At 46.4% G+C, this 24,630-nt stretch overlaps 1 protein-coding gene across 12 annotated transcripts in view; it reads left to right on the top strand.

Annotated features, from left to right (window-relative positions):
• The first annotated feature begins 10,780 nt into the window (after positions 1 to 10,780).
• SYNCRIP (synaptotagmin binding cytoplasmic RNA interacting protein) overlaps positions 10,781 to 24,630 on the top strand; it is a 35,744-nt gene continuing 21,894 nt past the window's right edge. For 5 of the 12 annotated variants that reach the window (XM_016955967.4, XM_016955966.4, XM_016955964.4 and 2 more), the window contains exons 1-6: positions 11,977 to 12,117; positions 13,465 to 13,624; positions 14,351 to 14,469; positions 14,586 to 14,693; positions 17,530 to 17,643; positions 17,743 to 17,919. In XM_016955967.4, the coding sequence (XP_016811456.1) occupies positions 13,477 to 13,624; positions 14,351 to 14,469; positions 14,586 to 14,693; positions 17,530 to 17,643; positions 17,743 to 17,919 (666 nt within the window). In that variant the 5' untranslated portion in view covers positions 11,977 to 12,117; positions 13,465 to 13,476. Of the gene's footprint in view, positions 11,156 to 11,976; positions 12,118 to 13,464; positions 13,625 to 14,350; positions 14,470 to 14,585; positions 14,694 to 17,529; positions 17,644 to 17,742; positions 17,920 to 24,630 lie in introns of those variants that run through there. The other 7 variants (XM_016955969.3, XM_063813260.1, XM_016955968.4 and 4 more) reach the window with 4 other exon arrangements.

Raw genomic sequence — 24,630 nt, 5'->3', positions numbered from 1 at the left:
CGCACCACTTTGCCCTGCTAATTTTTGTAGAGATGGGGGTTTCACCATGTTGCCTAGGCTGGTCTTGAACTCCTGGGCTCAAGCGATCTGCTGGCCTCAGCCTTCCAAAGTCCCAAGATTACAGGTGTGAGCCACCATGCCTGGCCAAGAACAGCCTTCTAGATAGTTCCTTTTCATGGTCTCACTCCAGGAACGAGACATGGCTGGCTTCCAGATTGTCCTGTAAGCTCTCCTCATTCACCCAGCCTTGTGAAGGACTGGTTAGTGACACTGCTCATTCTCCAAGTCTCCCTTTTGGATCATTACTTTCTCAGCTTCTCTCATCTCATATAAATTCTTATTCCTGTAATAAAACCTTTATTTCATAATACTTAAAGTGATTTTACTTCCCTGATTGTTTCCTCACTGACACAAACTTGAAATCTGTTACTCTCCCTTCCTTTCCAGCTCAGTCAGTGTTACAAACAACCACCCAATTGCTCCCTTACTCCCTACTTTCAGTCCATCATTAAATCTTTGGCAAACTATATTTGAAAATACACTGTGAATATGCCCACTTCTATTTCCTTCGCAACACCTTTAGTCCAAGTAACTGCCACCCCTCATCTGGTGCCACTTCTGTCCTCAACCTCCAATAACTATTCAGTTTCTTTTTTTTTTTTTTTAATTTAATTTTATTTTTATTGATCATTCTTGGGTGTTTCTCACAGAGGGGGATTTGGCAGGGTCACAGGACACTAGTGGAGGGAAGGTCAGCAGACAAACAAGTGAACAAAGGTCTCTGGTTTTCCTAGGCAGAGTGTTTGTGTCCCTGGATACTTGAGATTAGGGAGTGGTGATGACTCTTAACGAGCATGCTGCCTTCAAGCATCTGTTTAACAAAGCACATCTTGCACCGCCCTTAATCCATTTAACCCTGAGTGGACACAGCACATGTTTCAGAGAGCACAGGGTTGGGGGTAAGGTCATAGATCAACAGGATCCCAAGGCAGAAGAATTTTTCTTAGTACAGAACAAAATGAAAAGTCTCCCATGTCTACTTATTTCTACACAGACACGGCAACCATCCGATTTCTCAATCTTTTCCCCACCTTGCCCCCCTTTCTACTCCAGAAAACCGCCATCGTCATCATGGCCCATTCTCAATGAGCTGTTGGGTACACCTCCCAGACGGGGTGGTGGCCGGGCAGAGGGGCTCCTCACTTCCCAGTAGGGGCGGCAGGGCAGAGGCGCCCCTCAGCTCCCGGACCGGGTGGCTGGCCAGGCAGGGGGCTGACCCCCCCACCTCCCTCCCAGACGGGGCGGCTGGCCGGGCGTGGGGCTGAGTCCCGCACCTCCCTCCCGGATGGGGCGGCTGGCCGGGTGGGGGGGCTGACCCCCCCCACCTCCCTCCCGGACGGAGCGGCTGGCCGGGCGGGGGACTGACCCCCCCACCTCCTTCCCGGACGGGACGGCTGGCCGGGTGGGGGGCTGACCCCCCCACCTCCCTCCCGGACGGGGCGGCTGGCTGGGCAGAGGGGCTCCTGGCTGGGCAGAGGGGCTCCTCACTTCCCAGTAGGGGCGGCCGGGCAGAGGCGCCCCTCAGCTCCCAGACCCGGTGGCTGGCCAGGCGGGGGGCTGACCCCCCCATCTCCCTCCCGGACAGGGCGGCTGGCTGGGTGGGGGGCTGATCCCCCCACCTCCCTCCCGGACGGGGCGGCTGGCCGGGCGTGGGGCTGACCCCCCCACCTCCTTCCCGGACGGGGCGGCTGGCCGGGCGGGGGGCTGAGCGTCCCACCTCCCTCCCGGACGGGGCGGCTGGCCGGGCGGGGGGCTGACCCCCCCCACCTCCCTCCCTGATGGGGTGGCTGGCCGGGAGGGGGCGCTGACCCCCCCCACCTCCCTCCCGGACGGAGCGGCTGGCCGGGTGGGGGGCTGAGCCCCCCACCTCCCTCCTGGACGGGGCGGCTGGCCGGGCAGAGGGGCTCCTCACTTCCCAGTAGGGGCGGCCGGGCAGAGGCGCCCCTCACCTCCCGGACGGGGCGGCTGGCCGGGCGGGGGGCTGAGCCCCCCACCTCCCTCCCGGACGGGGCGGCTGGCCGGGCGGGGGGCTGAGCCCCCCACCTCCCTCCCGGACGGGGCGGCTGGCTGGGCAGAGGGGCTCCTGGCTGGGCAGAGGGGCTCCTCACTTCCCAGTAGGGGCGGCCGGGCAGAGGCGCCCCTCACCTCCCGGACGGGGCGGCTGGCCGGGCGGGGGGCTGAGACCCCCACCTCCCTCCCGGACGGGGCGGCTGGCCGGGCGGGGGGCTGACCCCCACCTCCCTCCCGGACGGGGTGGCTGCCGGGCAGAGACGCTCCTCACTTCCCAGACGGGGTGGCAGCCAGGCGGAGGGGCTCCTCACTTCTCAGACGGGGCGGTTGCCAGGCGGAGGGTCTCCTCACTTCTCAGACGGGGCGGCTGGGCAGAGATGCTCCTCACCTCCCAGACGGGGTCATGGCCGGGCCGAGGCGCTCCTCACATCCCAGACGGGGCGGCGGGGCAGAGGTGCTCCCCACATCTCAGACGATGGGCTGCCGGGCAGAGACGCTCCTCACTTCCTAGATGGGATGGCGGCCGGGAAGAGGCGCTCCTCACTTCCCAGGTGGGATGGTGGCCGGGCAGAGACGCTCCTCACTTTCCAGACTGGGCAGCCAGGCAGAGGGGCTCCTCACATCCCAGATGATGGGCAGCCAGGCAGAGACGCTCCTCACTTCCCAGGTGGGATGGTGGCCGGGCAGAGACGCTCCTCACTTTCCAGACTGGGCAGCCAGGCAGAGGGGCTCCTCACATCCCAGATGATGGGCAGCCAGGCAGAGACGCTCCTCACTTCCCAGACGGGGTGGCAGCCGAGCAGAGGCTGCAATCTCGGCACTTTGGGGGGCCAAGGCAGGCAGCTGGGAGGTGGAGGCCGTAGCGAGCCGAGATCACGCCACTGCACTCCAGCGTGGGCACCATTGAGCACTGAGTGAATGAGACTCCGTCTGCAATCCCGGCACCTCGGGAGGCCGAGGCTGGCGGATCACTCGCGGCTAGGAGCTGGAGACCAGTCCGGCCAACACAGCGAAACCCCGTCCCCATCAAAAAAACACGAAAACCAGTCAGGCGTGGCAGCGCGCGCCTGCAATCGCAGGCACTCGGCAGGCTGAGGCAGGAGAATCAGGCAGGGAGGCTGCAGCGAGCCAAGATGGCAGCAGTACAGTCCACCTTTGGCCCGGCATGAGAGGGAGACCGTGGAAAGGAGAGGGAGAGGGAGACGGGAGAGGGAGAGGGAGAGGGAGAGGGAGACGGGAGAGGGAAAGGGAGACGGGAGAGGGAGAGGGAGACGGGAGAGGGAGAGGGAGAGGGAGACGGGAGAGGGAGAGGGAGAGGGAGACGGGAGAGGGACCACCGAGCTAACTTCTACTCATCCCACTATTCAGTTTCTAAAGTTCTAAATACTAATTTTATTTCATCTTATGTTTATTTATTTATTTATTTTTTGAGATGAAGTCTCACTCTTTTTGCACAGGCTGGAGTGCAGTGGCACAATCTCGGCTCACTGCAACCTCTGCCTCCCTAGTTCAAGTGGTTCTCATGACTCAGCCTCTCCTGTAGCTGGGATTACAGGCGCACACTACCGTACCCGGCTAATTTTTGTAGTTTTAGTAGAGACGAGGTTTCCCCATGGCTGGTCTTGAACTCCTTGCCTCAAGTGATCCATCTGCCTCAGCCACCCAAAGTGCTGGGATTACAGGTGTGAGCCACCACACCTTGCCCTAAACACTAATTTTAAATATTTGAAATCTTTCAATGACTTCCCTGTATAATCTGGCTTCCTGCTAACTTCTCCAAATTCATCCTGGGCCCTGCTTATTTATAGTTTCTGTTGTCTTATAACTTAGTTTGACATGACCTCTCATAGCCCCAGCTCTAACTCCCTCCTCATGACACTGATTCTACCTTTGGTTTTTTTTTTCTATAGGAATCTTCTGGTGCCAGATGCTGGTCCAATTAGTTGTGGCAAGGCAAGGATGAGTGGGTGTTGCAGAGTAAGACAGCCTAGGCTGCTCCCTTAGCAGGAGCTTTGGGTGGAGTCACCCTGGAAAAGAGCTTTCAGATACACCATGATGGACATGTTCAGTGAAAACAACTATCACAATAGTTTTCTTTTTTTGTGCAATGAATCATCTTGAAATCTGAACAACGAAAGATTGCTCTTATTCTGGAACTCCATTCAGATTAGGATGGGAATACCTGGATAAAAACCATTGTTTGGGTTTACATTATCCCTGTTCTTTTTGTAGTTACTGGTATATACTCTGTGGCTTCTGGTAATTTAATCCGTCACCTTCTATCATAAAAGTGAAAAGTCAAAAAGCTAAAATGACACTGGGTTTCTAATCTTTACAAAAAAAAAAAAAAAAAGCTAAAACCAATACCAAGAATGTTTAACATTTCTAGTATATTTAAAACATCAGGCCCGGCGTGGTCGCTCACGCCTGTAATCCCAACACTTTGGGAGGCCGAGGCGGGTGTATCACCTGAGGTTGGGAGTTCGAGGCTAGCCTGACCAACATGGAGAAACCCCGTCTCTACTAAAAATACAAAAAAATCAGCCGGATGTGGTGGTGCATGCCTGTAATCCCAGCTACACGGGAGGCTGAGGCAGGAGAATCACTTGAACCCAGGAGGTAGAGGTTGTGGTGAGCCAAGATCGTGCCATTGCACTCCAGCCTGGGCAACGAGTGAAAGTCCATCTCCCAAAAAAAAAAAAAAATCAGCCTTCTTTTAATGAATAAACAATTATTTTAGTTCACTGTTAGATTTACAGAAAAATAAGAAGGTACAGAATTTCCGTTTACCCTCTCACCAACACCTCCTCCACCCCCTAATTTCCTCTATTATTAACAAATTGCATTAGTCCTGTATATTTCTTCATTTGTTACAATTGACAAATCAATACTAACACATTATTATTAACTAAAGTGTATAGTTTACATTAAGGTTCACTATTTGTGTTTTACATTTTATGGGTTTTGACAAATATATAATGACATGTCTTCATCATTACAGCATCAAATAGAGTAATTTCACAACCCTAAAAATCCCATGTTCAATGTATTCATTTCTCCTTCCCTTCCCCCGAGCTCCTGGCAATCACTGATTTTTTTTTTTTTTTTTCTGAGACGGAGTCTCACTCTCTTGCCCAGGCTGGAGTGCAGTGGCACGATCTCGGCTCATGGCAACCTCCGCCTCCCGGTTCATGCCATTCTCCTGCCTCAGCCTCCCGAGTAGCTGCGACTACAGGCGCCAGCCACCACGCCCGGCTAATTTTTTGTATTTTTTAGTAGAGACGGGGTTTCACCATGTTAGCCAGGATGGTCTCGATCTCCTGACCTCGTTATTACCCCGCCTCGGCCTCCCAAAGTGCTGGGATTACGAGCATGAGCCACCATGCCCAGCCTAACCACTGATCTTTTTACTGTCTCTATAGTTTTTGTCTTTTCCAGAATGTCATATAATTGTAATCATATAGTATGTAGCCTTTTCTGATTGGCTTCTTTCACTTAGCAATAAGTACTTAAGATTCCTCCATGTCTTTTTGTGGTTTTGTAGGTCATTTCTTTAGAGTGCCAAATAATATTCCATTCTATAAACTTCTGAGTCCGACTTAATAGGGCAGAGATGGACCTAGGCACAAGGGTCTTTAAAGAATTATTTAGGTGATTGTAATGTGTGGACCAAAACAAAAACCACCGATCTATCAATACAATACTGAGTTCTTAAACCTAAACATTTTTACACGATGTCTTATCTATGTTAATAATACAAACAAAAAAAGGTTTATTTAAAGACAGCTGCCACATTTGTGTAACGCTTCAAAAGGATCTATAACACTTCAAAAGGAACACTTCAAATGGAATAATATTCCATTTACTAAACAACAATAATATTTTGTTTATTAAAATAAAACAAACTAATAAAAAAATATTAGTTTGTTTATTCATTCACCTATTGAAGGACATCTTGGTTGCTTCCAAGTTTTAGCAACTGTGAATAAAGCTACTGTAAACATTGGTGTGCAGGTTTTGGGATAGACATGTTTTTAACACATTTGAGTAAATACCAAAGAGTGTGATTGCTGGATTGTATGACAGAAGTATGTTTAGTTTTGCAAAAAGCTGCCAAACTGTCTTCCAAAGTGACTGTATCATTTTGCATTCCCACCAGCAAAGAATGTGAGTTCCTGTTGCTCCACATCCTCATCAGCATTTAGTGTTGTCAGTGGTTTGGATTTCGGCCGTTCTAATAGGTATATAATAGTATCTCACTGTTTTTTTAAAAAATTGATATATAATATTTGTACATATTTATAGGGTACATGTGGTATTTTGATACATGCTACAATGTGTAATGATCAACTCAGGGTATTTAGGATATCCATCACCTTGAACATTTATCATTTATTTGTGTTGGGAACATTTCAAATCCAGTAATTTTGAGATATACAACATATTGTTAACTATAGTCACCCTCCTGTGCTATCGAACCCTAGAATTTATTCTATCTAACTGTATGTTTGTACCAATTAATGAACCTCTCTTCAACACGCCTCCTTCCCCTCAGACTTTGGTAACTATCACTCTGTTCTCTACCTTCACGAGATGAACTTTTTAAACTCCCACATATGAATGAGAACATATGATATTTGTCTTTCTGTGTCTGGCTTATTTCACTTAGCATAACGGTCTCCAGATTCCATTTATCTTGCTGCAAATGACAGAATTTTGTTCTTTTTTATGTCTGAATAATATTCCATTGTGTATATATACCACATTTTCTGTTATCCATTCATCCATCAATGAACACTTGGGTTAATTTCATATCTTGGCTATTTTCTCACTGTTTTAATTTGCAAGTCCCTGATGACATATGATATTCAGCATGTTTTCATATGCTTATTTACCATTTGTACATCCTCTTTGGTGTGCTATGTGTTTAGATTTTTTGCCCATTAAATTTTTTTTTTTGCCAGGCATGGTGGCTCATGCCTTTAATCCCAGCATTTTGGGAGGCTGAGGTGGGTGGATCACTGAGGTCAGGAGTTCTAGACCAGCCTGTCCAAAATGGTGAAACTCTGTCTCTACTGAAAATACAAAAATTAGCCAGACCTGGTGGCAGAAGCCTGTAATCCCAGCTACTCAGGAGGCTGAGGCACGAGAATTGCTTGAACCCAGGAGGTGGAGGTTGCAGTGAGCCAAGATTATGCCACTGCATGCCAGCCTGGGCGACAGAGCAAGACTCCTTCTCAAAACAAAACAAAACAAAACAAAACAAAAAAACATTTTTTATTTTTTTGTTTTTTATTTGCCTAACACTTGATATCAACGTTTTTGCCAATTTTTTAAATTAGGTTGTGTGTTTTCTTATTGTTGAGTTTTAAGAATTCTTTGTATATTTTATTGAATAACAGCCTTTTATCAGATATGTATTTTGCAAAGATTATTTTTTTTCCCTAGTCTGTGGCTTGTCTTTTCATTCTCTAGACAGTGTCTTTCTTGGAACAAAAGTTTTTAATTTTTGATAGGGCAGGCTTTTTATTACTATGAAAATAAGATGTGAGAGATAGTGCCGCCAGGCGCGGTGGCTCACGCCTGTAATCCCAGCACTTTGGGAGGCTGCGACGGGCGGATCATGAGGTCAGGAGATTGAGACCATCCTGGCTAACACGGTGAAACCCCGTCTCTACTAAAAATACAAAAAAATTAGCCGGGCGTGGTGGCGGGCACCTGTAGTCCCAGCTACTCTGGAGGCTGAGGCAGGAGAATGGCGTGAACCTGGGAGGCGGAGCTTGCAGTGAGACGAGATTGCACCACCGTACTCTAGCCTGGGCAACAGAGCAAGACTCCATCTCAAAAAAAAAGATGTGAGAGATAGTGCAAAAATTTTCTTGATTACTGGAAAGATTAGGTTGAATGGCTTCCATGGTCTCTTTCAACACTAGCTTTTTATGGTTCTATGGAAAAAGTAATGGTGTGCTGTGAATTTTTACCCTGTGAATTGAAGGGTTCCCTGGCCCATTATAAAATTAATATATGTTAATGGCAGGAAGTTTAGAAAATGCAGTAAAGAAGAGAAGAAAATATGCAAAAAACAAAACAAAACAAACAAACAAACAAACAAAAAAAACAGTGTGGCAGTGTGGCATTGACTGGGTGGAAGAATTTTGGATAAGTAAAAAATCCAAACAGGCCTGCCTACATTCCTCTCTTTCATTAGTTGCCAACTCAACAGGGCTGCATCTTGTCACTGTTTCAAAGCTTACATGGACGAAAAGACAGCAATGAAACTAATGAATACTCTGTCGGGAGCGGTGGGTCACGCCTGTAATCCCAGCACTTTGGGAGGCCGAGGAGGGTGGATTACCTGAGGTCAGGAGTTCGAGACCAGCCTGGCCAACATGGTGAAACTCTGTCTCTACTAAAAACACAAAAATTAGCTGGGTGTGGTGGTGGGTGCTTGTAATCCCAGCTACTCGTGAGGCTGAGGCAGGAGACTCGCTTGAACCCAGGAGGTGGAGGTTGCAGTGTGCCGAGATCCCGCCACTGCACTCCAGCCCGGGCAACAGTGCAAGACTCCGTCTCAAAAACAAACAAAAAACCAAAAAACGACCCCTGGCGCAGTGGCTCACGCCTGTAATCCCAGCACTTTGGGAGGCTGAGGCGGGCTGATCATGAGGTCAGGAGTTCGAGACCAGCCTGGCAAACATAGTGAAACTCCCAACTCTACTAAAAATACAAAAGAATTAGCCGACCATGGTGGCGGACGCCTGTAATCCCAGGTATTTGGGAGGCTGAGGCAAGGAGAATCACTTGAACCTGGGAGGCGGAGGTTGCAGTGAGCCGAGATCACGCACTGCGCCGAGATCACGCACTGCATTCCAGCCTGGGCGACAGTGCGAGACTCCGTCTCAAATAAAAAGAAATGCCAGAATCAAGGGAAGGCCAGGCTGAAGCCATAAAGTGGCTGAGATGAGCTGGGGAGACAGGTGGGACAGTTCTTAGAGAGCTTTGTTGATCTAGTTAAGGATTTTGGCTGTTGTTCTAAGTGTAATTGGAAGCTAATGAAGGGTTTTAAGCAGACACGCCATAGGATCTTACTTGCAATTAAGATAGAGAAGGTCAAGGGAGGGAGAGAGCCTACACAGGAGACAGAGAGTCATACAGAAAGACAGATGACTCGGGCTTTGAACAGATTAGGACAGCTGTAAGAGTGGATGAATCAGGAGGCTATGCCATTAGTACAGGTGGTAGATGATGGTGGCTTTGCCTGGATGGTTGCAACATAGAGATAAATGGAGATATATTTGGGAGACAGAATTGATAGGACTTGATTAACTGATATGGCAGTGTAGAGAAGGAAGTGCCTTGAATGATCCGCTCCAGCAATTCATGTGGGGGATGTTAATTGAGATGGGAACTCTGTAGACGGAAGACTGGGGGAAGATCACGTGCTCAGTTTCTTGAAATGCCCATCTGGAGTGCCAGAAAGCCCACATAAACATTGAGGGCGTGGCTAGAGAAAGGAATTAGATGCCAGAGAACAGCTAGAGATTTTAATTTGGGAGCTTTGCCCAGGTTAAGGCACTTTAAAAAAATTTTTTTAATACCCAGGAAGGTCTAAACAAAGTGTTACATGTTTCAGACTCATTTTTATTCTTTTTTTTTTGAGACGGAGTCTCGCTCTGTCGTCCTGGCTGGAGTGCAGTGGCGCGATCTCGGCTCACTGCAAGCTCCGCCTCCCGGGTTAACGCCATTCTCCTGCCTCAGCCTCCAGGGTAGCTGGGACTACAGGCGCCCGCCACCACGCCTGGCTAATTTTTTTTGTATTTTTAGTAGAGACGGGGTTTCACCGTGTTAGCCAGGATGGTCTCGATCTCCTGACCTTGTGATCCGCCCGCCTCGGCCTCCCAAAGTGCTGGGATTACAGGCGTGAGCCACCGCGCCCGGCCAATTTTTATTCTTGTTTAATCCATGGTATGACTCTTATTTTCATAGTTTTCTATTAAACATTTTGTTTTTCATGTATATCATTAACCACGACCTCTGCATTGTGAACAAAAATCCCTATGGCTGAAGCAGCTGAATACCACATATGTTTGATAGTAAGGAATCTGGGGTGGTGGAGATCTAAAATTCTTACTAAACAGGTTGGCTATGTGGTGCTTTGGCTAAAACATACTTCATATCTGATCCAAGTAGCTATGAAAATAATCTAGCATTTTATGTGCTTGTGCACTTTGAAGAGTGCTTATCTAACTTTTCCTCAAACCACTGATTTGTTATCATAGCACAGAGCTCATCTGGGGAACCGGTAAGCTCTTAAAAATAAGCTTTTTAATCAAAAGGACATTGTTTCTATTTTTCATTACAGCTGCCCTGGATAAAATTAGTATCCATATCGCGTCTGTAATTCAAATGCCTTTGTCTTGTCTTTCTTGTACCTAGTAAACGATTACAAAGGCAATGTCATTTCACAGAAGATTTAGTTGCCAAGGTTTTTTAAAAAGAAACAGAGACATTTTTCTCAAAGTTGTTCTAACCACGCAGCTTTGTGCTGTTTCAAGTTGCTCAAACTGTGCCAGGAGGAAGCCCTTAACTGCTTAAAAGGCCAGGGACTGAAACGGAGTATTGCACAACCCTTCACCACCGGGCGGTTTCGCTTCCAAATCTGGCCTTCGTGTCATCCCAAGGCAGGAGCCGCTCCTCGCTCCACTGGAGCCAGCCCCGTTCCCCCTTCAAAAGCAGCCGGGGTTTCCGCGTCCAAGCCTGGGGCGCCCCTCCCTTCGCCGAAGGTTCCCGTGAAAGCGGAGCCGCGCGGCTGCGAGGAGGGCCCACTGTCCAGTGGGGGAGATCGAGTCTCCAAGGGCGACTCTCGCACTGGAGTACCGCCAGTCCCGCGGACCAAAGGTCCGCGGGTCTCCGCGCCGCTCCCCTCCCCCGCGGCCCCATTGTCTGCCTCGCCCCGCCCCGGGGGACACGTGCGCCTGCAGCTTCCCGAGGAGGAGAGCGCGGGGCGGTGGCAGCGGCGTGGACACCGCCTGGAACGGCTACGCGGCCGCGGAGCCGGGGGCGGGGGCCGGGCGCGCACAGACCGGTGGGTGCCCTCCGGGAAGCGGCAGTCGCACTCAGCGCCCACAGCACTCTACCCCGCCAGCCCCGGACCGGGCAGGGATGGGGCGGGCGGGAGCTCGGTGGGGGTGGCGTGCGCGTGGTGTCGCGGGGAGGGGGTGGGGTGGGGCGGGGTGGGGAGATGCCAGTCTCCTGACAAAGGAAAACGAGTGGGACATGCTGAGCCGGCCCGCCCCGCCTGGAGGGGAGAGGGAGGGGGAGTGTCGGGAGGGGAAGGGGCGGGCCTTTCATTCAGTCTCGGCCCCTCGGCCGCCACCGTCGGAGCGGAAGGGCGGGGTCTTGTGCCTCCCCCACCCCCAACCCAAGGGGTGAGGAGCGGGGAAGGCGGCGCGGCGTGGGGGCGGAGCCCGCGGGCGCGCGTCCCGAGGCGTAGGCTACGTTGTCACGTCAGCGCGGGAGAGAGAAAGAGAGGAGCCGACTCGGCAGGGACTGGGGGACGGGGCCGAGAGTGCGAGCGAGCGAGCGAGGGAGGGAGTGAGGGAGCGTGCGAGCCAGAAGGGGAAAGGCGGCCACTCGTGCCTGAGCGACCGCACAGGGGAGTGGGAGCAGTGGGGTAAAGGAGCAGGGGGCGGGAATAAGAAAGGCCGAGAGAAGGCGGACAGAGGCTAGTGGTGGTGGTGGTGGTGGTAGGGGGAGAAGGAGGAGCTGGAGGAGGGCAGGGGCTGAGGGAGTGAGTGAGTGAAGCGGACGCGCGAGGGAGGGGAGGGAAGGGAAGGGAAGGGGGGGGGGTCACGCGGGGGCGCGCGCGCGCACCGGGAGCGCGCTCGGAGGCGAGTGGAACTGGATCGGGTTTGCTGCCAGCGGCGTGAGCTTCGGCCGCCATTTTACAACAGCTCCACTCGCGCCGGACACAGGGAGCAGCGAGCACGCGTTTCCCGCAACCCGATACCATAGGACAGGATTTCTCCGCCTCAGCCCAACGGGGAGGTAACGACCGCCAGAACCTGGGTCTGGGAGGGGAGCTCCATGACATTGTGGAGTGAGCTGGGGGAGGGTGGCGCGGGTAGAAACCGGCTTTTCTGGAAAATGGATTCCAATGGGGAGAAGAGCACGTTGACTGGGGCTGCCTGGGAGTAGGCCGCGGTCCGCGCCGCCACTTCCTCCTTTCCATGTGCTGCTGCCGTTCGAGCTTTGTCTGCGGCGCTTTGGGAGGAGGCGCCTCCACGGTCCCGTGGCCCGCACGGACCGCGAGCGGCTTCAGAGTTGGTGCTGTCGTGGCGGTCGCCGCGGCGCGGGAGTGGGCGGAGAGGAGTGGGTCTTGTCCTGCAGCCGTGCGGCGAGCTTGGGCGGTGCTCACGGTCCCGCGGGCGTTGAGCTGTTCGCTGAACGCCCTCACGCTGCTGGGTTGCCGGGCCGGCGTCGCAGTCACTGCACGGAAGGGTAAGGGGTGGGGACCTGCACAGCGCGCCACGGGTCACGTCTCGGCCGGGCGGGCGGCCGGGGGTCGTCGGCGCCCGGGGAGCGCCAGGGGCGGAGAGCCATGTGTCACGGCGGAGACGGCGGCGCTGGGGGGCGGGGAGAGCCTGTGGCCTGGCGCCGCCGGTGCCTCGGTGTTCAGGGGAGAGATTGTGCTGCTGCAGCTTTCTGGGGGCTGCGACCGCGGCTTCGGGTTGATGTTGGGAACCAGTGATGGTCGTCTTGGTTTGGGATTCGTTGGGTTTCCGTTGAAGGAAGTTGTAGGACATTGGAAGGCTCAGAGCACGTGTTTCTAATGGGCTCCTGGCGGCCGCAGTGGTGAGACTGCCGCTCTGGGTGCGGAGTCAGGGGCGGGCTTTGGGGTGCGGGGTTAAAGGGTGGAGAAATTGGGTGGTGGGAAGGTGGGTTGTATGAGCGCTTTGTTCTTCGCTGGCTGTTGTTACCGATCTATAAGCGGCAGGCGGGAAAAGCGCGCACTTTGGGGGTTTATCTTTGAGAGAGAGGAGCCCAGTTTTGCTTTCTCCACACACACCTCATTTTCCGAACGGGCACAGCTGCATGTGGCACGCTGGCTCGTACCCGTGCTGATTGGGCTCTATTTGTAATATGGTTTTTCCTAGGGAGTGTTAGCAGGTGAGTCAGGGGTGGTGCTGAGGAAGAATATGGTGAATCGGTCCTTCTGTGCCCTGTGCTCCAAATCTGGCTTGTCAGGCGATAGTGACTGTAAGGCTTTTTTAAAGGGAGGTGTACAGGCTAGCTGGTGTAGTAAATGGTAGAGAAAGTAAAGATGGGGCTCTCATATTGTCTTGTATTCTTTTTGAAGATCCTAGTTTAATTTTGCTTATTGCGTTTGAACAGATCTCTGGAAACATGGCTACAGAACATGTTAATGGAAATGGTACTGAAGAGCCCATGGATACTACTTCTGCAGTTATCCATTCAGAAAATTTTCAGACATTGCTTGATGCTGGTTTACCACAGAAAGTTGCTGAAAAACTAGATGAAATTTACGTTGCAGGTAAGAACTAACACTTGCAAAATTACATTATGAAATTTTTCTATTGGATTTCTGGCTTTGAGCTAAAATAGCAACTTTTTGTGGTTTCCAATAAGTGTGGGTACTGGAGTTTTGCTTGTTGTGATAGTTGGTTAATTTAAGTTTGAAGTAGAGGTTAAGATGTATAGAGGGAGGGAAGAAGAGAAGGTTAGGAGCTAAAGGCTGGCTTGCATGCTGGCCTGATGGATAAGTATATGATAGTAGCAACAGCTGCTAAATGTTGGGAACAGGCCATGTGACTTTTTTGAGTATTTTTATAGTAGGATTCTTCTTAAATAACTTGGTAACTGTAGACTTGTTTTCTTGTCTTTCTGGTGCGGCTGTTAACTTTTTCTGGTGGTATTTGAAATTGAGTAGAGGTTCAGTTGTCATGCTTGGTACTTTGTTGGTTGATTCTAGGATTCGTAAGTCTGTATACTGTAAAAATACTGTAGTGTTCAGAGTTATCAGACTTTGGAGATAAAAGATGTAAAAGAAGTTAGCTGATTATTGTAAGTGTGGTTGGTAGGGCATATTTAGTTCAGGATCAGTTCAGAGTGGCTGAAGTGTGTGTGTTTTTTTTTTCAGGTATAGATAAGGGGAGTAGAAGAATTGTAAAGGCACACATGTACCTGTATTGCCAACATAGTCTTCTCTAAAAAATCTTTTCTAAAAATATTAAAAGCTGATAACTTTTATTTTTTCCAGGGCTAGTTGCACATAGTGATTTAGATGAAAGAGCTATTGAAGCTTTAAAAGAATTCAATGAAGACGGTGCATTGGCAGTTCTTCAACAGTTTAAAGACAGTGATCTCTCTCATGTTCAGGTAATGTTAATGTCAATGTGAACATTTAAAAATTTGAGTAGTTTTGATACTATCTGCTAAATTTTATTAGACTCAGATATGGTTATTGTTAAATATTAATGGAACTTTTTTTGCAGAACAAAAGTGCCTTTTTATGTGGAGTCATGAAGACTTACAGGCAGAGAGAAAAACAAGGGACCAAAGTAGCAGATTCTAGTAAAGGACCAGATGAGGCAAAAATTAAGGTATGTCTTTCTATACTCCCTTTAGTTTTAAAGTCATTTTAACTGTTTCCTAATTTTGGTAAATATTCCTTGGGTATGAAATGGATGTATGTTAGATGTTGAGATAATTCATCAATCTTTCCTAATTCCTTTTTTTTGTTTTTTTAAACTATTTGTTTCTAAAGCAATTTGCTGTGAAGTTTATCATGTTATCCAGCTACTGATGTTTAAATCTGTTCTATTGGTAGTCCTAGTATAAAGAAACACACCCATGATACCTCTAGAATATTTTTTGAAAAGCTGCAAAGCCAGCTTATTGACAGTTGAAATACTGATGGAGAATGTACATTTGGCAACTGGTTTTTTTTTTTAGGAGTCTCAAACCCCAATGAATTTACAATGTTAACCCTGCTGCCCTCCACTTCCATCAGTATGGATTATTAGACTATTTCTCAAAGCAGCTTTAACAATAAGATTGTTTAGTGTGGTTATGTAGATGAGAAACTGAGGCTAGGAGGAGGAGGCTTTTTTTTTTTGGTTTAAAATCATGGTGAATGGCTTCGAATTCAGCTCGGTTTTGATATTTATATTGGTGAGTTTTCTAATTTATAGACAATGTGGTGATTGTATTACTTTTTAACCTGGTGTGCTTTGTAGTGTGCCAGTGCTCTTGAGCCAAGCGTATGGTTTAAGAAAATCAGTTAAGGGTATAGGCCTTGAGCATTGTTGTAATGGTGTGGAAACAGGGAAAGCCTAGAATATGGAAAAGGTTGGTATATGGAGTTAGCTGTTTAAGACAACCATGAATTGGAGGCTTTCACAGATCTAGCTGTGAGTGAATTGAGTTTGATCTGTAAATCTAGTTTTTCCATAAAAGTGGAGTATAGTTGTCTCCATTGTAATTCAGTTGTAATTAAGTCTGCATTTGTGAGCTAGAACTAAAGTTTTTAGACTTTTAGTTTGTGACTTTCAGCTTTCAGTTTTTTTTGCAAGGGGGTGGCTTAATTTTTTTTTTTTTTGGGAGACAGAGTCTTACTCTGTCACCCAGGCTGGAGTGCAGTGGCGTGATCTTGGCTCACTGCAACCTCCACCTCGCAGGTTCGAGCAATTCTCCTGCCTCAGCCTCCCGAGTAGCTGGGACTACCGGTGGGTGCCACCAGGCCCAGCTGATTTTTGTATTTTTAGCAGAGGTGAGGTTTCACCATGTTGACCAGGATGGTCTCAATCTCTTGACCTTGTGACCCACCCACCTTGGCCTCCCAAAGTCCTGAGATTACAGGAGTGAGCCACCACGCCTGGCCGCTTACATTTTTAATGAGAGCTAAGTTGTGGTAAAAAGGCATAGAGACATTTTTAGAGGAAGTTTGACAGAGGGAATAAGTTTTTCCTTTTTGTTTTTATGGATTGACAAAAAGTGTTATTTGGGTCTTAACTATTAAGGTTAAAAAATTCGTTTATAGTGTAGGGATTACATGTGAGAAAATGGAAAGATGAGCTGTTACTCATTTAGTTTATGTTATAGATGTGAGCAAGTTTATGAATGTTTCTATTAATTACAGTATTTTTCATAAACAGTTAGTGTCCTTTGAGTAGAAAATGTTAAAAATCTGTCCAGTAATTTTCAGAGACTGAGGTGACCCTAGATTATGCAGTTTGATAAATTTTGTCAGATAGCTAGGATTAGTCTGTTTTTATTTCAGAATGTCCTAGCTAATAAAATTGGTTTTGTTTAGAAAACCACTTTTGTGCTTTGTGGTTGAGACAGTGGAAAAGGGGAATAATTCTTGACTTTTTCCTTCAGATAATGGAGGAGTGTACCTTTTTTTTTTTTTTTTTTTTTTTTGAGATGGGGTCTTGCTCTGTTATCCAGGCTGGAGTGCAGTGGCGCGATCTCGGCTCACTGCAACCTCCGCCCCTCCAGGTTTAAGCAGTTCTCTGCCTCAGCCTCCTGAGTAGCTGGGATTACAGGTGCGTGCCACCACGCCTGGCTAATTTTTTGTATTTTTAGTAGAGACAGGGTTTCACTATCTTGGCCAGGCTGGTCTTGAGCTCCTGATGTCCTGATCCACCCGCCTCGGCCTCCCAAAGTGCTGGGATTACAGGTGTGAGCCACTGCGCCCAGCCTATACTTCTTTCTATACTTTGCCTAGAATAAGGAATAAACACCTAATGCTCTGAGTAAATATGAGTTGTGTAAATTTTAACAGTTACTTTTTGGGAGTTGAAATGTAGAGATTATGTAACGTTGCAGTTTCATAAAGTTTTTAAAAGTCGTTTTGGCTGTTACTTTTTTCTGAAGGACCCACGCTATCCCATGAAATATGGCACATAAATGTCAAATAATAATAGGAGATTTTTTTTCCCTGTAGCTCCCAAGTTTCTAGACTTGGTATGGGAAGTGTAATTTCTTCTGAGGTTGGCACAATGCCCAGAATGGCAGTATGTACCTAGGAGTGGGGTTTATAGGGAATTTATTGGGTGAGAGATCCAGATTTGAAAGATGCTCAACCAAATTAGGTACAATCGTTTTTTAAGATGGTATTAACATAGTAATACATCCTGTCTTGAAAGTTGCTGATGGATTGATCTTAACTTTTTGTTGTCCATTAAGCACACTATTCAGTAATTAAGTGGAGACTAGAAAGTAATTTGAACAGGACCCTGGAATTCTGATAATAATTTAGGAGTATAACAAGTACACATTTAAGGGGAAATTTTAAAACAGACATCACAAACCTGTTTATAAGGGAACATGCCAAGATAATTGGAAAGATTTGAGCAAGATGGATGTTAACTGCTAAATATATGGGTGTGGTCTAGTGAATTAAATGTATTAATGACGTTTGAACTTTTCAAGGCACTCTTGGAAAGAACAGGCTACACACTTGATGTGACCACTGGACAGAGGAAGTATGGAGGACCACCTCCAGATTCCGTTTATTCAGGTCAGCAGCCTTCTGTTGGCACTGAGGTAAAGCAACTAAAAACTTGTACCTTTTGTAGTAAAAGCACAGGTATCTGGTTTCCTAAAGCAATTCTCCATGGTTTTTACTTAATATTTAATTTACAGATATTTGTGGGAAAGATCCCAAGAGATCTATTTGAGGATGAACTTGTTCCATTATTTGAGAAAGCTGGACCTATATGGGATCTTCGTCTAATGATGGATCCACTCACTGGTCTCAATAGAGGTTATGCGTTTGTCACTTTTTGTACAAAAGAAGCAGCTCAGGAGGCTGTTAAACTGGTAAGTTGTCCTTTTTTCCCCTTCAGTTTTCACGTTCACTGTCTTTAATATCAAGTTTTTTTCTTACTGTGCCTAAGAGTTTACCAAACATTTTTTGAAGTACTGATTTAGGCAGGTTTTTTTTTTCCCACATCACTGTGCAAGCATTGTAGTGTTATTCTTTGCATGTATAATTGATAGGATTCAGCATCTAAAAGGCGGCATGGTAGAATTCCTAGCAATTGGTTCTTATAAACATCTGGCTTAGTGACTTTTTTGTGTGTTTGTTTAAATTTATAGGAATGTGAAAAGATTAAGAAAAGTAACTGTGGTAAGAGCTCTCATACTTCCTGGCCATACCTGAGCCATCTCTTTTTCTAAAATAATTCACAAAAGACATTGTGATACATTTCTAGTTGATGAAACGAAAGATTTTATGGTGAGTGGCAATATTTGATTTAAAAATACCAGATGTTAGGTAAGGACCTGGTAATTTTTCCAACTTTTTTAAAAAGGAAATTTTTCTTTTTTCTTTTCTTTTTTTTTTGAGACCGAGTTTCTCTCTCTTGCCCAGGCTGAAGTGGCATGATTTCGGCTCACTGCAACCTCCACTCCTCAGGTTCAAGTGATTCTCCTGCCTCAGCCTCCCGAGTAGCTGGGATTATAGGCGCCTGCCACCACGCCCAGCTAATTTTTATATTTTTAGTAGAGATGGGGTTTCGCCATGTTGGCCAGGCTGGTCTCGAACTCCTGACCTCCGGTGATCCACTCGCTTCGGCCTCCCAAAGTCCTGGGATTATAGACGTGAGCCACCACGCCTGGCTAGAAAGAAATTTTAATATTTTAAATTATAGTTTATGTAAGTCCTTTAAACTAGTTTTATTAAGTTCTGTGACAGAAGTGTTTTCTGCATTTTATAGTTGAAGAGTTGGGGGCTAATTTAAACCCATAGAATGTATCAAGCAATACGACTGGGGAGAACTTTTGTACAAGATAGCTCACTATGCCATGTTTGTTAAATTTGCTTTATCTGGCTTACGTATCCTGTGGGTAATTCCAGACAAACTTAAAATCTTCAGACTCATTTTTTTTTTCCCTCCCTCCTGAGTTTTACCCCTTCCTTTACCATAAGGTTTATCACTTTAAGCAAGCCTTAAAGAGAAAAATAAAACTCATAAGTCTTCCTTTTCTTTCTTTTTTTTTTTTTTTTTGGGAGATAGAATCTCACTCTGTTACCTAGACAGCAGGAGTGCCATGGCTCTCTTGGCTCACTGCAGCCTCCGCCTCCCAGGTTCAAGCGATTCTCCTGCCTCAGCCTCTCCGGTAGCTGGGATTACAGGCATTCATCACCACACCTGGCTAAATTTTGTATTTTTAGTAGAGACAGGGTTTCACCATGTTGGCCAGGCTGGTCATGAACTCTTGACCTCAGAAGATATGCCTGCCTCAGCCCCGCAAAGTGCTGGGATTGCAGACGTGTGCCACTGCACCCGGCCAAGTCTTCCTTTTATATATTGCGTGAATACTCCCCACTGGTTTGCATAATTGAGTATGATGGAAGTTAAACAGTACAAAAGTATGCTACTTGAAAGAATATAAGCCTTTACAAAGAGAATTTGAGAATTTAGATATTTTCAAATCATGTCTGATTTTTCTCTTCATAAAAGAGTGCTTTGTGTTTTAGAGGGAATTCAGATTTACTGGTAACCTTTGAGTTGTCAAAATTTTAGTTTCAGCAGTTCAATTTGAGGGGAGGGGCATTTTAGAGCTCTAGAAAGAGGTACCTTAGAAATCCTTTAGTTTGTTTTTATGATTTGTTTTTTGAGGCAAAGTCTCTGTCACCCACGCTGGAGTGTGGTGGGCATGATCTTGGCTCACTGTAACCTCTGCCTCCTGGGCTCAAGCAATTCTCCTGCCTCAGCCACCCGAGTAGCTGGGATAATAGGCGCGTACCACCACACCTGACTAATTTTTGTATATTTGGTAGAGATGGGGTTATGTTGGCCAGGCCGGTCTTGAACTCCAGACCTCAAGTAATCTGCCCGCCTTGGCCTCCCAAAGTGCTGGGATGACAGGCATGAGCCACTGTGCCTGGCAGGTTGGTCTTGAACTCATGGTCTCAAGCAGTCCTCCTTCCTCGGCTTCCCAAAGTGCAAGGATTACTGGCATGAGCCACCTTGCCTGTCCCAAAATCCTTTAATCTCCTATAAAAGAGTAGAATATTTTTGCCAAGTAGCAATAAAGTAGCAGTGAGTGAAAATGCAGAATGATCCAGTAAGCAATGAGGTATCATAACTACAGAAAGCTAATACAGTGGGCTCTCTGTACTGTGGGTCCTGCATTCACAGTTTCAGCTAGCTGAGGATTGAAGATACTCCCAAAAAACCCAATAAAAAAAAAAAAAACAATACACCAGTGTATGAGAGAATGTTCGTAGGTTATGTGCAAACAGTATGCTATTTAAGAGAGTTGAGCATTCATGGATTTTGGTATGGGTTCCTGGAACCAGTCCCCCGTATGTGCTGAGGGACCACTGAAGAATTTAGCTAGTGGTGTCATCCATTTTTTAACATTATGAAAAAGAATCATTAAACTGACATCGTAGGTTACTTAATTCTTGCCGTCAAAATATACCAATTATGGTAGGTGACCACTATAACTTATTTATAGATGTTTTCCAGAAACTTTACAGTAAAGATACATCATTAGAGGAAGATGGTTTATAATCCATTAGTAACACAGTGATTTCGAGTGCCAGTAGACACTAGGAAATGTTTCCATTTGTACAATTGCCTTGTTTAATAAATACGTTAAATTATAAAATTGCATTGCTGTAGTTTGCTTAGAATATAGTCTTATTAATATAGTTTTTAAATATAATGGAGAAACTTCTATAGATAAGCATTCTTTTTGATTGGCGTAGGAATTAACCCTTGTCCTAAAACTTTCTACGTTTCTTTCTGGGTTTCTCTGTCGTGATTTGAATCCTTTTCTGGGGGCATAATTATTTTGTACTGTCTAATTAATAGGAGACTTTGCATTTTGTTGTCTCTTAAAAGATACTTTTGGCAGGGTGTGGTTGCTCACACCTGTAGTCCCAGCACTTTGGTAGGCTGAGGTGCAAGGATTGATTGAAACCAGCCTGGGAAACATAGACCCCATCTGTACCAAAAAGTAACAGATTAGCCAGGCAGCGTGCACCTGTGGTCCCAGGAGGTCAAGGCTGCAATGACCTGTGATCATGCCACTGCACTCCAGCCTGGGCAACAGAGACCCCGTCTCAAAAAACCAAAAAGGGGGAAAAAAAAATTTCCAATGGTAGGTATTGGTATACAGCCAGTAGGATATATTGGTCATATCATCATTTGCTTTTTTTGACTTTCTAGTAAGTTTTTTTGAAACGGAGTCTCCCTCTGTTGCCCAGGCTGGAGTGCAGTGGTGTGATCTCAACTCACTGCAACCTCTGCCTTCTGGGTTCAAGTGATTCTTCTGCTTCAGCCCCCTGAGTAGCTGGGATTACAGGTGCACGCCACCATGCCCTACTGATTTTTGTATTTTTAGTAGAGATGGGGTTTCACCATGTTGACCAGGCTGGTCTCAAACTCCTGACCCCAGTCTCGGCCTCGGCTTCCCAAAGGGCTGGGAGTACAGGTGTGAGCCACCACACCCAGCCTACTTTTAAGTAAATTATTTATTTTATTTATTTATTTATTTGTTTTTGAGACGGAGTCTCACTCTGTTGCCCAGGCTGGAGTGCAGTGGTGCAATCTCGGCTCACTGCAAGCTCCGCCTCCCAGGTTCACGCCATTCTCCTGCCTCAGCCTCCTGAGTAGCTGGTACTACAGGCACCCACCACAACACCCAGCTAAATTTTTTTGTATTTTTTTTAGTAGAGACAGGGTTTCACCGTGTTAGCCAGGATGGTCTCGATCTCTTGACCTTGTGATTCACCCGCCTTGGCTTCCCGAAGTGCTGGGATTACAGGTGTGAGCCACCGCGCCCGGCCTTAAGTGAACGATTTTAATTATTATTACTATTTTCTGAGACAGGTTGTCACTCTGTTGCCCTTGCTGGAGTGCAGTGTCATGATCAAAGCTCACTAACCTTGAACTCCCGGGCTTATGTGATCCTCCTGCCTCAGCTTCCCCAGCAGCTAGGACTATGAGGGCACCACCTTGCTAGGCTAATTTTTAAACTTGTAGAGGTGGTGTCTCACTATGTTGTCCAGGCTAATCTTGAACTCTTGGCCTCAAGCAGTCTTACTGCCTTGGCTTCCCAAATTGCTGGGATTACAGGCATGAGCCACTGCGCCTGGCCATTGTTTACTTTTTTTTTAAAAGGATGCTTTACTGTGGGTAGGATCTGGTAGATTTGCTTTAGCACAACAAAGAACTAGATTTTAGAGAAAGTGAAGTAATTGAAACATTCTAGAGAAAATAGAAATCTCAAGTTTTTTTGGATGTTTTTTGCCACTTTGTATTCATTTGCGGACATGAATACCCCTTTCCTAAGTATGTTCCTCAAGGGCGCATACTTTGGAAACTAACTCTACTGTGTTACATTTTGAGATTCTACTTGTTACAGTTCTATCCAAAGTGAATTTTTAATTGAAGTGTCATTCTAGTTATATATAACTAAATGTTGGGAAAGTGCCTCATGCCTCCTTTGCATTATTTATAGATCAGACAAGATTGAAGCACCTCTGTTTCTCTTTTGAGTGTCTGGAGGAATACCTTAGGTTGAAATAGTTTTAGGTATTTGGCATTGTCTTTTAATACTGATACAGCAATGAATAGTTTCTCTAGGTTAAATAGTACTGTAGACTTTATATTTGTATGTGGACTTATAAAAATGGGTTAATTGATGTTAACAGTTGAAGAGGCATGAAGTTAATTAAAAGCAACTTCAAGTTTCTTAAATGACCCTGATTCTAGCCAACATCTACCTTCATTTTGGGGAATGAAAAAAATCCATTTGTAAATGATGATAATCTAGCTAGGGAAGCATGATCTAAACTTGTGAAAAGGTGATTAATAGCTACTACTTGAGTGCTTGTTAAGGGACAGGAGCTTTGCTAGATGCTACGTTATTACCTTTAAATTCAGCCTCAACAACCCTTTCTGCCAGGTAGTAGAAAGAAATAGACTTGCCTGAGGCCATACAGCTAAACATCCCAGCCCTAGTTTGATGCCAGGTTTCTTTAGCTAAGGTCCCTATTGTTAGACATAACAATTTAAGCCAACTGTACAAGTTACGTCACCAGGTAGCCTGATGACTTTAAATTAGGTAGTGGTTTAGGTAGTGTTAAAAGAGTTAAGGAAGTAGGTCCTATCTGTTGCCAAAATATTTTGGCATCTAACACTTTTTATCTTCTTCGCTGCTACTACCCTAGTTAGTCTAAGGTACCATTTGTACCATTCAGACTACTGAAGAAACTTAGCTAGTCTCACTGCCTTCTGTTGCCCTTTATATTTGGCAACATCAATTAGATCACAGCATTCCTATGCTGAAAAATGACTTACAAACAAGGCCCTATCCAGACAAGTTCCTTCTTACCTCTTTCCCCACTCTTCCTTTTAATTACCCTTTTAGCCATGCTTCGCCTTCTTTAAGCCATGGTCTTTTTTGTTTTTTTTTTTTTTTTTTTTGTTGGAGACACAGTCATGCTTTGTCACCCAGGCTGGAGGGCAGTGGTGCGATCACAGCTCACTGCACCCACTGCCTCCCGGGTTCAAGCAGTTCTGCCTCAGCCACTGAGTAGCTGGGATTACAGGTGTGTGCCACCACGCCTGGCTGATTTTTGTATTTTTAGTAGAGATGGCGTTTTGCCATGTTGGCCAGGCTGGTCTCGAACTCCTGAGCCCAAGTGATTTGCCCGCCTCAGCCACCCAAAGTACTGGGATTACAGGCGTGAGCCACCGTGCCCAGCCAAGCCATGGCCATTATCATTTTAAGGCTGCCTTCTGCTGTTCTGCTTTCGTAGGGGTTGAAAGCAGCCCATTTATGACTGATGCTTTCTTTTCAGGTAGGGTGACATTGAGCACCTTACCACCCATTTGCCCCCATGACAGTATTCTAAGAATGATAAAATAGATTTTGCTTGGATGAGCTTGTAATTATTTTTTGACTTTGTAAATTATTTACATGTCTTTTCCCATTAGAATATGTATATATTTTGCCTTTTTCCCTAACATTTAGAACTGTGCCCCATTATGTAGTAGGTGTTGGATAAATAACCTGACTTGCTGACCAGTGCTCTCTAATATTCTTATGTACCTCATGGACCATTTGCTGTTTTAATAGCCTCCATTTACAATTCTGTGCTACTTACTGCCCTGTGATTAAGGTAAATTAGTAGGTGATGATGCTTTCTTCCCTTACCTACCTAGGGGTTGTTTGGAAATAGACATGTTGATTTAAAGACCATGAAGAAGGGCAGGCAGGTGTGTTTATGTATTTGTGTGGTATGTTGCTGGAATTGGAGCCCAAGGCTAGTGATGCTGCAATTCCATGACAATCTTAAATAACGGAAATATCCTGATGAAATGCTAATAATGTCTATGTACAAGCATTGGAATAGATGAAATCTGTTTGCACGTTACAATTTTTTTTGTTTGTTTGTTTGTTTTTGAGATGGAGTCTGGCTCTCTTGCCCAGGCTGGAGTGTAGTGGCACGATCTCGGCTCATTGCAAGCTCCACCTCCTGGGTTCACGCCATTCTCCTGACTCAGC

This window comes from Pan troglodytes, chromosome 5 (genome assembly GCF_028858775.2).
Source record: "Pan troglodytes isolate AG18354 chromosome 5, NHGRI_mPanTro3-v2.0_pri, whole genome shotgun sequence".
Taxonomy (NCBI): domain Eukaryota; kingdom Metazoa; phylum Chordata; class Mammalia; order Primates; family Hominidae; genus Pan; species Pan troglodytes.
The sequence above is the reverse complement of the archived record's forward strand: the minus strand, read 5'-3'. Positions and strand labels throughout refer to the sequence as shown.